The sequence below is a fragment of the Sphaerodactylus townsendi genome, linkage group LG01 (assembly GCF_021028975.2).
Source record: "Sphaerodactylus townsendi isolate TG3544 linkage group LG01, MPM_Stown_v2.3, whole genome shotgun sequence".
Taxonomy (NCBI): domain Eukaryota; kingdom Metazoa; phylum Chordata; class Lepidosauria; order Squamata; family Sphaerodactylidae; genus Sphaerodactylus; species Sphaerodactylus townsendi.
In genome coordinates this window covers 54,830,021-54,844,544 of record NC_059425.1, presented here as the reverse complement: position 1 = coordinate 54,844,544, position 14,524 = coordinate 54,830,021, and the positions used below count along the sequence as shown (strand labels likewise).

At 44.0% G+C, this 14,524-nt stretch overlaps 1 protein-coding gene across 9 annotated transcripts in view; it reads right to left on the bottom strand.

Annotated features, from left to right (window-relative positions):
* HHAT (hedgehog acyltransferase) overlaps window positions 1–14,524 on the bottom strand; it is a 226,444-nt gene that overhangs the window by 164,970 nt on the left and 46,950 nt on the right. For all 9 annotated transcript variants that reach the window (XR_007243560.1, XR_007243571.1, XM_048485244.1 and 6 more), the window contains one exon: window positions 8,932–9,103. Coding sequence is in view for 7 of the 9 variants with exons in the window: in XM_048485244.1 (XP_048341201.1) it covers window positions 8,932–9,103 (172 nt within the window). In the remaining 2 variants the exon portion in view is untranslated. The remainder of the gene's footprint in view (window positions 1–8,931; window positions 9,104–14,524) is intronic.

Here is a 14,524-nt window from a genome sequence, read left to right as displayed (position 1 = left end):
TGCTGGTTTTGATGTTCCACAGCCATGTGTTCCTCCATAATCCTTTTTTTGCCTCACCTTTACAGCTAACTTGCTTCTCTTTTGCCACCATTTGTGTTCTCCCTTCTGGTACTTTCTTTATCAGATTAAGTTGGACTTCCATTTTCTAAAAGACATCTTTTTTTTTTCCTAATAATTTCCTCCAAGCGTCCCTGTGTTAACCATGGTGTGGCTTTTTCTTTTGGACTAGGCATGCTTGCCTTTCCTAACCCTACTTGGAACACATTCCAGCTGAGCTTTTAAGACTGTGTTTTTAAATAACCTCCAAGCATCTTGGACAGTTTTGACTCTCTTGGTTTTTCCTTTCAGCTCCCTGCGCACTATCCTCCTCATCTTTGAGAAATTTCCCTTTCTGAAGGCAAATTAACTACATTAGTAGTTGTCACTTGTTCGCATGCAGAGATACTGAATCTGACAGCATTGTGGTCGCTGTTCCCTATCGGCTCAACAACACTGACTTCCCGCACCAGTTCCTGGGTCCCACATAGAATTAGATCTAGGATCACCTCTCCCCTGGTTGGTTCCACAACCATCTGCTCTAAGCCACAGTCATTTAGCATATCCAGGAATGTTCTCTCCTTACTATGACCTGAACATGCATTTTTCCAGTTTATATGGGGATAGTTAAAATCGCCCATTACCACGACATTTTTGCTTTTGTTGGCCTCTAATTTCTTTTTCCATCTCAGAAACCTCTTGTGCGCTTTGGTCAGGGGACGATAATATATTCCTAATGTTAAACTATGCTTCACCCCTGGTATTGATATCCACAGTGCTTCTGTAGGGGAATCAGCTCCCCCTGCATTGTCTATTTTATGTGACACTATGCTCTCTTTGATGTAGAGGGCCACTCCACCCCCCAATACGCCCTGTCCTATCCTTCCTGTAGAGCCTGTAACCTGGGATAACAGCATCCCACTGGTTCTCCTCATTCCACCATGTCTCTGTGATGCCCACTATATCAATGTCCTCCTTCAAAACTCTGTACTCCAGCTCCCCCATTTTAGGTCGAATGCTTCTACTATTAGCATAGAGACACTTGTATACTCTGTCTCTGTCCCTAACCTGGGATTTATGTGTTTTGCCCTCTAGCCTTTTTTAGACACTATCACTTATCACATTGCTGTGCTCTTCCCTTGTATGTGGTTGATTTAAACAAAACCTCCTTCTCTGTCTGCATCCCCATGGACTCTGTATTCCGAACCGAAGTCACCTCAGCTCCTGTCGGCTTTCCCCAGGGATCAGTTTAAAAGCTGTTCTGCCACCTTTTTAATGTTGAGCGCCAGCAGCCTGGTTCCTCTTTGGTTAAGATGAAGCCCGTCCCTTTTGTACAGGCCTGCCTTATCCCAAAAGGTTCCCCAGTTCCTGACAAATCTGAAACCCTCTGCCTTGCACCACCTTCTCATCCACGCATTGAGACCCTGTATCTCCGCTTGCCTAGCTCGCCCTGCGCGTGGAACAGGTAGCATTTCAGAGAATGCCACCTTGGGGGTCCTGGATTTTAACCTTTTTTCCTAGCAGCCTAAATTTAGCTTCAGAACCTCCCGGCTACATTCCCCACTGTCATTGGTACCAAGGTGGACCACAACTGCTGACTCCACCCCAGCCCGGTCTAACAGCCTATCTAGACGTAGCGTGACATCCGCAACCTTCGCACCAGGCAGGCAAGTCACCATGCGGTCATCACGCCTGTCACAAACCCAACTCTCTATATTCCTGATGATCGAATCACCCACTACAAGGAGCCCCCACCTCCCTGAGGGGTATCCTCAGTGCGAGAGGATAGCTGATCACCAGTTAAGGAAGGGATCCCATCTAAGGGAGCATCTTCCCCCACCTCAGACTGGCACCCTCTGTCACCCAGACTCTCATTCTCCATGACATCTGAAGAGATGTCACCTTGGGAGCGGGACCCGGCTGCTAGGTCCCTGAAAGCCTTGTTTGTTGCCCTCTCTGCCTCTCTCAGCTTCTCCAGGTCTGCCACCTTGGCTTCAAGAGAACGGACACGTTCCTTGAGTGCCAGGAGCTCATTGCAGCGAGGGCACACCCACGACTTCTGGCCTAGTGGCAGATAGTCATACATGTGACACTCAGTGCAAAACACTGGCAAGCCCCCATCCCCCTGCTGGCTTCCTGCCTTCATATCTGCTTTTGTTTAGATATTTAGATATTAAACTTTTAGTCAGTGCCCCTTGGAGCTATCTGTACCTACTATCCCTCAAGAAATGTCCTTATTAATTAATTTATTTATTTATTTTTAAAAAGAAAAAAGAAAGAAATTGCGCGTGCCGCTAGGCGCGCGCCGCTGGTTCCAGAGATTGAACTAAAGACTGAATGACTCACCTCAGGAGCCCCACCTTTAGCAGCCCAGGACAAAGAGTAACCTCTGTTAACCCCTGTTAAGCCCCACCTCCAGCAGCCTCAGCTCCTAGTAGCCTTAAGGAGAAAAAGAGATAACCCCTGCAAACCCCTGTTAAAAATACACTGTTTTAAAAGATGTGGCTTTGAGAAAAGCCCTCCAAAATGAACACCAGAGTCACTCTGTTCTTCCTGGCCCAGATGCCTTGTCCACTGCTGCTCCTTTCTGCTGGTTCCAGAGACTGAACTAAAGACTGAATGACTCACCTCAGGAGCCCCACCTTTAGCAGCCCAGGACAAAGAGTAACCTCTGTTAACCCCTGTTAAGCCCCACCTCCAGCAGTCTCAGCTCTTAGCAACCTTACAAGGAGAAAAAGAGAAAACCCCTGCAAACCCCTGTTAAAAATACACTGTTTTAAAAGATGTGGCTTTGAGAAAAGCCCTCCAAAATGAACACCAGCAGGTCACTCTGCTCTTCCTGGCCAGTTGCCTTGTCCACTGCTGCTCCTTTCTGCTGGTTCCAGAGACTGAACTAAATTCCAGAGACTGAACTCATTAGCAACTATGCCACTAACATACAGCCCAATTTGGAAGAGTTTTCTTTCCAACACTAAGAATAAAGTCCAAAATGGAGATACAGTCCAAAATGGAGATTAGACAAGAGATTAAGGATCACCATTAAGGATCACCTCAGGCTATCCACAATTCCCTGTTTCAATGAAGCTTGAAACAAGAAGAGACTGAAGAAAATAAGAGAATCACACTCACAACCATAATGTGTACACTATAAGCTGCTGGATCAGGACAAGTCAATAAGAGTAAAAATTCAGGAGAAAAAATGATGAAACAGTAATAATTTGCCCTTCACTTGAAAAATTATTCCTTAAAAGAATCACCAGATAGGCTGCAAGTGAGAAAGAATGAAACTTCTGAATATTTTGAGATATTTCACAGTAAGAAAAGATATAGGGGTAAGTCATGTGAGAAGCACAAGAGGTTTACTCGAATACATAAATACGTAGAGTAATCAAAACCATTCCTGCTTTGTTTATTTCTTTGACAAATTGACATGTCCCCCTTGTTGCCTCTTGGTAAAACAAGTCTCTCAGACTCACGTGGAAAAAGGCCAAATTCCCCACGTACCACAGGGCCAGGAATTACCACTCATACTTTTTTACTAACAGCAAGATCAGCTTCAAAAGTATCATTTGCATTCAATCTCTAGGAGCCACCCTTCAGCACCAGTCCTGTCAAAGTCCCTTCTCTAAAATTTTCTTTGCCTCCAACAGCAGCCCCTCTGCAGCTGGAAGACTTTCCAAATCCCAAACATCTAAACCCATCCTGCTTGACTTTCCCATGCCTAAAATAGTCACACTTGACATAGAAGCTACCCACCCTGTAAGTCTAAATTTCCCTATCCAAGCTTCTTTTCCCAGCAACCAAAAGCAGATGTCAGTTATTTTACTCTTTTTCCTTTTTCAAGACGCACCAAGAGGAGAGGGACAGTGGCTCAGTAGTAGAGCATCTGCTTAGAATACTGAACATTCCAGGTTTAATCTTCAGCATCCACAGGTAAAAGGATAAGGTCGTGGGTGGTATGAAAGGCATCTACCTGAGACCCCAGAAAGTTGCTGTCAGCCAGAGTAGACAATATTGACCTTTACAGACCAAGTCTGACTTGGTTTAACTTATTATTTTTAATATATTTATTTATGTGATTGATCGTTTGTCTTACTCACTTGGATTCAAGCCAGAATACACAAAGCATGCCAACACAATCAACAGGTTGGGACATTCAGTAAATGATATAATAGGATTAGGATTCTACAACCAATCAGTAAACTAAAAACAGAACTGAAGAAAAGAATAAGAATTACTATGACACATTAAATGATGCAAAAATTATATAGTACGATCCTAGTTTAAGCAAACTAAATGCAGTGGTATGTACCACAGTTCCTAATCATTTATCCAAGTAACTTTGTGAATCGTTTACTACAGTGCAACTCTGTTGCCTAGTCTGAAAAACCCTCTTGAATAATTCAATTTTGCATAGTTTGCTGAAAGTCAGGAGAGCAGAAACCTTCCTGGCCTTTTCAGGCAGGCCATTCCATAGGGTGGAGGCCACAGCTATAGCAGTCATGTGGATGAACAGTTGTTGAATTTGCCCATTTGAAGAAGTTCTTGCTCAGATGAGCAAAGCTGTCATGGCTGGACCTAGGGAGAGAGGTGCCCTGCAGATCTGAGCGTCTATGAATGGCTTTGTGTGTGATAGTAATACCTTAAATGGAGCTCAGTAACTGATGGACAGCCAGTGGAGTGTCTGTAGAATGAGTGTTATGTGTGTGTGCGTGCGCATGCGGGCGTGCGTGTTCCATCTAGCTCCCAATAATAGCTGAGCCACAGCATTCTGTACCAACTGGAGTTTCTTAATTGGTAGCAAAATGCAAATTCCAAATACTTTGACAACTGTCCTGCCAGTTTATACGGAACAGGGGAGAGAATGGTATTGAGATGTAGCTACCAATTGCTGCTGCTGTTTGAAATGGACACACTAACATCTACTGGTAGGTCATCTACCAGTATACATGTAATGGATACATGTATACTCCCTGATAGATGGGCTAGCTTTTTCCAAGATTTATATGATGACCATGCGATTACACCCCTACCATCTGAGTTACTAGACAAGGTGCAGATATGGCCGGATGTCTGCCCTCAGGAAATTAAGGCCCATATAAGACGACTGAAATGGGAGAAAGTCCCTGGCTTGGATGGTATCACCCCAGAAATTTTAAAGGAAAATATACATAGAATGGTGGTCACAGTGCCTAGCTGCACTATTTACATATATTGATAGAACAGGACAAATTCCCAAAGCCTGGAATTTAGCTATTATCATGCCTATTTTCAAAAAAGGAAACAAAGATGATCCAGCTAAATATAGGCCAATTAGCCTTTTGAATATTATCAGCAAACTGTATGCAGGACACCTATTAGATAAGTTAAAAACATGGCTAGAACAGGTAATTGCCATCGAACAAGCAGGCTTTAGAGAAGGGGGATCTACTGCAGAACACTGCTTGATCTTACAACATCTAATCGAAAAATATTCATCCCCAGGACCCACATCACTCTATGCTGCTTTTATAGATCTAAAATCAGCATTTGATCTCATTTCCAGGGAAAAACTGTGGCAAAAATTAGAGACCTCCAACATAGACAGAAGGTTATATTTTCTTATTCGAGCTCTTCATGACAACTAAGAGTGAGATGTAACCCAAATGGTCAACTAACAGATGCAATAAGAACTTATAAAGGTGTTAGACAGGGTTGTCTTTTAGCTCCCACCCTGTTCAACTATTATATCAACAGTATAGTGGAGCATCTAAGGAAAACGGACACACATCCTCCTAAGCTTGCCACGCAACATCTGCCTATATTGTTATACGCTGATGATGCGGTCCAGAACACCTGTAGGCCTCAAAAGAGTACTATACTCTTTTGCAGCATATTGTGAGAAAGAGGAGTTGACAATTAACTTTGATAAAACCAAGGTCACAGCTTTTAGTAAACATCCCAAAAAAAGGATCTGGAAAGTTAGAGGAAAAGAAATTGAACAAGTTGATAAGTTCAATTACCTGGGGATTGTGGTTCAGTCAACAGGCTCAAATGCGGAACATATAAAATGGTAACAGGTAACGGAGAGCAGACAACAGGTGCATTTTAAGATTTTTTCATACGAAGGAAGGGCATTATGTAGCAGCTGCCATCAAACTTTATCAAGCAAAAATCATGACACAACTCATGTTTGGAGTTTACAACAATAAAAAACAGCAGCAGATATTATTGTTAGAGAAAACCCAAAGTAAATTCCTGAGAGTAATTCTACAGGTTCCACCTGGCATACCGAACACCTTCTTAAGATTAGAGAGGGGTCAAATTAAAGTTGCTGATAGAATTTTTTAATTATCAGTTTATCAATGGCTTAATGTTTACACAAACCATAAAGGACTTTGGCCTCTAATAGGCCAAGACTCTTTTCAATCTTGATGGAAATGTGAAGTTCGGGAAGGCCTGCACAAGAGAGGTATATCACCTAGAACTCTCTTGACACAAGACTTGTCCTCAGCTAAGACTACAGTCAAGCTGAGAGTCCAAGATATGACTCGTCAACAAGATATAACAGCATCCCCTAATTTTAATCTTAAACCATCCAGTAAATATATTCTGGGTCCTCCCCCCTATCTATATGATGTGGACATTCAGTCACCTAGGAGGGCTTTCACACTTGCCAGATGTGATGCCCTTCCCTCAGCAATGCTAGAGGACAGATATAAGAAAATTCCGTACGTCGACAGACTGTGTCCATGTGAAATGTGGGAAATAGAGACTCTGATACATACCTGATACATGCCCCATTCATAAAGAAATGAGGGGAAATCTGTTTGTCTTTGTCAACAACCATTTTTCTTGGCCCCGAGGAATGCGCCATGAAAAGACTACTAGAAGATGCTAATCCTAATATCACCAGAGTGGTGGCAAAATTCAGCGCATATGTTGTTAAAAGGCGTGGACAAGTAGGGCAATAAGGGTCGGAAGACTAGATTTCTAATTTATACTCTGTTTAAATACTATTCAAGTTTTTAATCTGAGCTCACGTTTAGGGTTGGTAGATCCCAAAAAAATTCGTGCCCTGTTCGGGATCGGGCCCAGTGCGAAAGTATGAGCTCGGATCCCCCATGCTCCGACCCTACCAGACTCGGATATCCCCGATTTTCATTAGCATCCGAGATTCTCTGATACTTTTTGTGTGTGTTTTCCTCCTTTCCTCTTCTGTCCTCCCCCCCTCCACCTTGCATTCAACCCTCCTCTCCTCCCCAGCATCCAACAACTCCCCACCACAGGGCTCTTCTCCCCCCATTCCTCCCTGGCGACCTTCTCCTTTGCAATCAACCTTCAGGTGGCCGAGCGCAACAGGGCCGCTTCCAAGGTGCCCAAGCTTGGCAAGCCGGCAGCAGCATGCGGGAAGAGTGTGAAGAAGATCTCGTGGATGAAGGAGCCGGCCCACCAGCCCAAGGAGCAGTGCCAGAGCCGCGGCAGCCTGAGGGGAGCGCCAGCAGTTCGCATGAAGGTTGCGCACGCCAATGGAGCCCATTCCGACGCCGGCCTCTGCGGCACCATGGATCATCTCACCGCCGGTGCCCAGGAGAAGGGCACGTCAGGCACAGCACAGTCCACGGACACGGCGCACGGCAGCGGCGGCCCCCACAGGGGCTTGCCCAGCGCCGAGCTTCCCAATGCTCCTCTGACCTCCTCTACCCGGCCCTCCTCCCCTTCAGGGGCCGCCGCTGCCCTTCGGGGGCCGTCGCAGGGGCTTGCCCGGTGCCGAGCTTCCCAATGCTCCCCTGGCCTCCTCTACCTGGCTCCTCTCCAGAGGCTGGCGCCGTGCGCCACGTCCGTGAACTATGCTGCGCCCAACGTGCCCTTCTTCTGGGCTGGGCACATCCGGTACCCAGCCCGGGAGAAGGGCACATCGGGCGCAGCACAGTCCACGGACGCGGTGCACGGCGGCGGCGGCCCCCAAAGGAGAGGGGAGCCAGTTAGAGGAGGCCAGGGGAGCATTGGGAAGCTCGGCACCGGGCAAGCCCCTGAGGTGGCCCCCAAAGGGCAGCGGCGGCCCCTGAAGGGGAGAAGGCCCGGGTAGAGGAGGTCAGAGGAGCATTGGGAAGCTCGGCGCCGGGAAGCCCCTACGGGGGCCGCCGCTGCCGTGCGCCGCTTCTGTGGGCTGTGCTGCGCCCGACGTGCCCTTCTCCTGGGCACCAGCGGTGAGATGATCCACGGCGCCGCTAGGCGAGCCTCTGCAGAGGCCGATGGCGGAATGGGCTCCATTGGCGCCCGGCGCCAAGCGTCTCAATACTTCCCCTGGCCTCCACCCGGCCTCTCTCCCCTTTGGGGGTGTGGACGGAGCCGAGGGCCAGCAGGGAGATTACAGCGGCACCAGTTCGCCGCTCAGGGAAAGTCCGATCCAAACGCATGGCGTTCGGAAAGGGCATAGTTCGGAGGGGTCAGGGTCGGGCCCTCTGCCCTCTGAGACCTTCCGAACAGGCTCAGCTCGGCCCGGTCCAAGAGTCGGGTCGCGCCGAGCCGAACCGCCAACCCTACTCACGTTAGGATTTAAACGATAAGTTTCTGGTAACTGGTCACCTCAATTTTATTTTGTATATTTGGTCTGGAAATGTGTATTGTGGATCTTATATTTTATATTTGATACCTTTTGGTCTATGACCGTAATAAATATATTGATTGATTGATAGCTACCAATAGCTGCTGCTGTTTGAAATGGAAACACTAGCATCTACTGGTAGGTCAATTGAGTTTCTTTAGCTCTGGTTTAGAATTCTGTGCACAATGTAATAGGGCTGCTGTGAGGATCCTAAAGGACTTGATATTTGACAGTTGTTGTCAGTCATCTAGACTTTACAGAAAAAATGACAATAATTTAATATATAATAAAAACATATAGACACTTACCTAAGGTCCAGTAGCTTACTGCTTCCAGATGTGAAGGACTACTATAAATTGCATGCATATACATCAAATGGATCATTAGCTCTGCCAGCCACCACCAAAACAAAATATGAAGGGTGTCTCTGATAAAAGTGCCAAGATTAGACTTCAAACCACCAGATTCTTGACTAGTCATCTGTAATAGTAACAAATTAAGAATGTTTTCAGTACTGTGCTGAAATGACTGAACGTTTATGTAATGTAATGAAAACATGGCATAAAAGTACATTTTAAAAACACTCTAACTGGCATAAAAACAGTCTGACCATATTTGCAACAGCCACATGAAATGATATATATCAGCTTTTTCAGCCTGTGGTAAAATCTGGAATTCTGACACAGCATGGTTGGTGCAACAACAGCATATGGCTGCCACAGGAGGCAGAGCCAGCCACAAAATGATTGCCACAGCTTAATTTCAGTAATACAGTGTAGATCCTTGTGTTTTGGTAGCAGCTGCTGCCAAATCAACATTTAAAAAACATCTGCATAGCCAATCAAATCTCCAGTATCTGTTCTGAAGCCTTGCTGGGAAAAAGCCCTAGCTGGCTCCACAGTTACCAGCTAGACCTGAGGTGGCCTGTTTTTAGGAAAGCAGTGCCTCTACCTGTCACATCTCCCCTATGGGGTGCCCTAGAAGTACAGGCCAAGGATGAATGCCATCTCCTGTGAAGGTTCAGTGCTTATCAATAGGGTAAAACCTACCTGGGCATGTCTCTCTGTCAACCACTGAAATGTACAACAGCCAACCTCATCTTTTTTAAAGAAATTAGAAAAGACAATGTCTCCAGATCAACAAAGGATATGCTAACTAATACCATCAATATTTCCTTTTAAATGTTCTTCAATGAACTAATCCCACCTTTCTCTTTCTTGACTAACCTGTAGGAATATCTCCTCCATTTAAACTCTGGAAAAGCCCAGAGTTGTGATTGAATCAGCTCAGTCCAAAATCTAATCATCTTTGGATGCTCCCCAAGCTTAGGACATTAAGCCTAAAATGGACACTTAGGCAATGTCCCACGCCTAGGGAACAACCGAAGATTATTAGATTTTGGGCCAAGCTGATTCAATCACAGCTCTGGAACTTTTCCAATTCAAACAAAGGTGGTTCTCCTCCAAAGGTAGATCTTTGCCAGAGAAGAACCACCTTTGTTCTGCAAAAATTAGGTCTCTTAGCTTTACCTGAGGGGCTGATTTTCCTTATAGCTAGACTACCCATCTTGCACTAGGTGTACATTTCCTGGACTATGCTCTGGTAGAGAGATACTGTTCCCAGTGCTGCCTTTTTACCCTTCTTTGGAGCTCAATGCAAGCATTGAACCCTTCCACTCCAAGATAAGGTAACCATTGCCTCTTTCTTTGCAAAATCCTGATCTATTCTAAATCTTTCCCCTCAAAACTTTCTAAATCCTAGAACTGTGTGAACTCTCGGTGTGCATGTATTTTTATTATTTTATTTTCTTACTAAAATTGTTAAACTTTATTCCTGACTCCTGCACATTTCTATGAAGAAAAACCTACAGACAAAACAGATAGAAAAGATCTTGGTTGCCCCTCTCACTAAGCAAGATCTGTCTCCATTAAATCCCCACTCTAAAACTGCAGGCCCCAGCATTTTGGGTAACACCATCCTATTCTTAAAAGGACTTTGGGTTGCAAAAAAAGGTGTCAGCAGGCACCATGGGACCTCTGCTGTATGTGTATGCTGCAAAAAAAATTCCCACATAGCAGCAATTACTAGGTAAATTGCTACCCTGCATCATGGATTTTGTATCTTTCAGACTATGTTACCTTAAATACTAGAGTTTGCCCCTTAGAGTGGGGAATTAGTGGGGTCAGACCAGATTTAACGAGGAGGAGGAGTAAACAGGATCTTTTCCACCAGAATTTATAGAGATGATTTCTTCAAGAAATTGGTAGGAATCCAGAGTAAAAGTTTAACCATTTTTATTAAGAAAAAGTAAAATAATAAATGCACAATTATACAATATAAAAAGAACAATGAGAATTAACAGTCCTAGGATATAGATAGTATTGAGGGTATACGTCTGGGATTTTGGGGAGGAAATTGGCAATGATTGCTTTATCCTGAAGACAGGTTCCAGAAAAGCAGAGTTCAATGCTTGAACTGAACTTCAAAGAGATGGGGTGAAAGCAGATGGCACGCAGCACAACTGAACCAAGGGTTAGTCCAGAAAATGATGGGGATTGACTGCAGGGTGGATGGCTAATTTATTGGGAAGAGTGGGCCCTCTAATCTCCCCAGGACAAAGGCAGCTCTTGTTCTCCAGGAGAGAAACAAGAAGTCAACATTTAAGTTAAGTGGTGGATACTTAAACTTAATGTTTGGCACCTAGGCTTAATGTTCCAAGCCAGGGAGTGCCAGAAATAACTAGATTTTTAGGATGCTGCTGATTCAATAACAGATAATGCCAATGCAAATGAAAGTGGTCTTTGAAGGGGTTAGTCAGAGAATTAGAAGATAGGATTAATGGTGTAAGAATGACTAACAGGAACTTCTTAATGAAATAATTTTCCAATTCCCTTTGTTTCATAGAGACAGGGAAACTGAGGCTGGAATAGCAGTTGTCCTTCTGAGCTGAAAGTATTCTCTTTTCCTAATTACTTTAAGAAAAGGTTAGACAAGCTGCTTTGCAAGTTGATGTTGGCGGGAGACTAGTAAGGGCAGAGTTCTGTCCTTATGGGTGATTTTCTATGCCATCCAATGTAGAGGAGGGCATCCATCTTGGCACTGCATTCCTAGGCCACCTTAAGGTTGGTGGGATAAATAGAGGCATGGCAATCTTAAAAACAGGAACCACCACCCTACCCCAGGTTGGTCTGGTAACAGTAGAACAAGCTGTCATTTATTCGAGAAAATAATGTTTAAGTGGAAACTATCATGACTGCATATCATTTTCTGGGGGTGGAGATATTATTTCATCATAACTTCCTTCTTCGAGATTAGTGATTTTAAATTATATTAATGTTTCTACCTACAAAAACTGACCAATTAATTTTTTTCAAAAAGTAGCAGCATATCTAACATAAACTTCTAGTAATCACGTAACAAAAAAACCTTAAAAGATTTATGCTCCCTGGATGTTTATCCGTCACTCTAATGTCTAATCACATTATAAGGAGCAAAGTCACTTCTGGCAACATGTTACAGCATTTCTTCAGTCCTTAATAGCCAGCCAAATGCATTCTAAAAGTGGTACATAGGATTATAGTATTCTCAGCATTCAGACTTTATCACCTATGGGGATAATGGCTTTCCAAAAAAAACCCTTTGTTCTGTGTCTTATTACAGAAAACTTACAAAGGTGAGCAATTCAGAGTGAATGAAGGCAATTAACACAAAAGAAACGTTTCTTTTCTTCACCTTTAGATACAGTTATTTGAAAATCAAGACAAAATAACTTTAGAAAGGATTTGTTTTTTACATATCAAATTGAGGATTAATTGTTGCATGCATAGGAAAATATTCATCCAATTTAGTTAGAAATATAAAATGGAAGCTCAACTATTTTTTCCAGCGTGTGAAGACTTCTGACAGCTGCAAATGTATTGTGTATTTTCAAAACTTCATCTGAAACATTTAGCTAGAAAATGTTTATTTGGAAAAAGAGTTAGATTTTTTTAACTTTTCATGTTTACTGGATTGGATCCTACCATGTTATTCCCCTCCTTTTATTTGGTACCTCTGGAAAAGCTCTGTAACAGAGGTCTTGGACCACCTTCTACTGTGTATTGTTCTTCATGTAGAATTTGGCCAAAATTCATTGGAAAACAGAATTTGGATTTCTATGCTTTATTTAAGACTTACAGTTCGTTCTCTTCAGTGAAAAGCAAAAACACCAAAATTCACTGCTTTTGCATCCTGTGGGCTTAGGAGTGAGGGAGGGGAATCTAGTCCCATCCCACAAGTGGCAGCACTTACAGGTAGCAGCAATCAAGCCCTGGATCCAAAATAGGAGCCAATCAGAATTTGTCCAATTGGAGTAGGAAGCAGGGACCTCTGGGTGCACAAGAAGGCCAGGGTTTCACTGGGGTGCACTCCCTGAGGTTTTATTTATTTATTTATTTATTTATTTATTTATTTATTTATTTATTTATTTATTTATTTATTTATTATATTTGTATACTGCCCTCCCCGAAGGCTCAGGGCGGTTTGGGTTAGGGTTAGGGTTAAGGATCTGAGAGGCAGCCATGGCCAGTTGGGTAGCCTTGGATTACCTAGCCAGATGGCTCATGATTCCTGCCTGCCTCCTGATTAATGTGGATGGGACCTTCCTCATTAAATTTCAGTTTGTGAGCATATAGCAGGCCAGCATGATGGCTTTGGGATTTCCCTTGGGGACTATGGGACCAGTGGCGTAGCTAGGGAAAATGGAGCCCGGGACAAAATCTGAGTTTTGCGCCCCCCCCCCATATGGGCAGCGTCCCTCCCCCACCATAACCAAACAACATTTTTTTGCACCAGGTCATCTCAAAGTCACCATCACATTATAGAACATGCCCCAACACACAAATCTGAACACACCCAGGGCTCCCTAGTTTAAACAACATTGAAAGTGATGCTATTTTTTGAAGGGGGGAATCCACCCTGAAAAAGCATCACTTTTAATGTTGTTTAAACTAGAGAGCCCAGATTCTCCTTTTAAATCCACCTTAAAGAGAGACTCTGGGGTCTCTAGTTTAAACAGCATTGAAAGTGATGCTGTTTCAGGGTAGATTTCCCACCCATCCACCCCAAACAGCATCACTGTCAATGTTGGTTGTTGTGGGTTTTCTGGGCTGCGTGGCTATGGTCTGGTAGATCTTGTTCCTAATGTTTCACCTGCATCTGTGGCTGGTATCTTCAGAGGTGTATCACAGAGAGAAGTCTGTTATACACTGTGTTCAGACTTCTCTTATAACAGACTTCTCTCTGTGATACACCTCTGAAGATTCCAGCCACAGATGCAGGTGAAACGTTAGGAACAAGATCTACCAGACCACGGCCACAAAGCCTGTAAAACCCACAACAACCAGTTGAATCTGGTTGTGAAAGCCTTCAACAATACTTTCTATGTTTTTTTTAATCTAGGGAGCCCAGATTCTCCAAAGGGGGTGGATTTAAAGAGAGAACCTGGGGAAAATTTGAGGGTGCCTGTCAGGAAAGCAATGTTTAAGCTAACATTACCAAAATTTTAGGCTATCTTTAGGAGACGATCCTGATTATACCACCCAGGTTTAGTGAAGTTTGGTTCAAGGGGTCCAAAGTTATGGACCTTCAAAAGGGTAGCCCCATCTACCATTAGCTCCCTTTGGAAACAATGGGGGATAGAGCACCCCTTTTGGGGGTCCATAACTTTGAACCCCCTGAACCAACCTTCACCAAACCTGGGTGGTATCAGCAGGAGACTATCCTTATGATACCACCCAGGTTTAGTGAAGTTTGACTCAGAGGGTCCAAAGTTATGGACCCTCAAAATGATAGCCCCATCTACTATTAGCTCCCATTGGAAACAATGGAGGATGAGGTCACCCCCTTTGGGGGTCTATAACT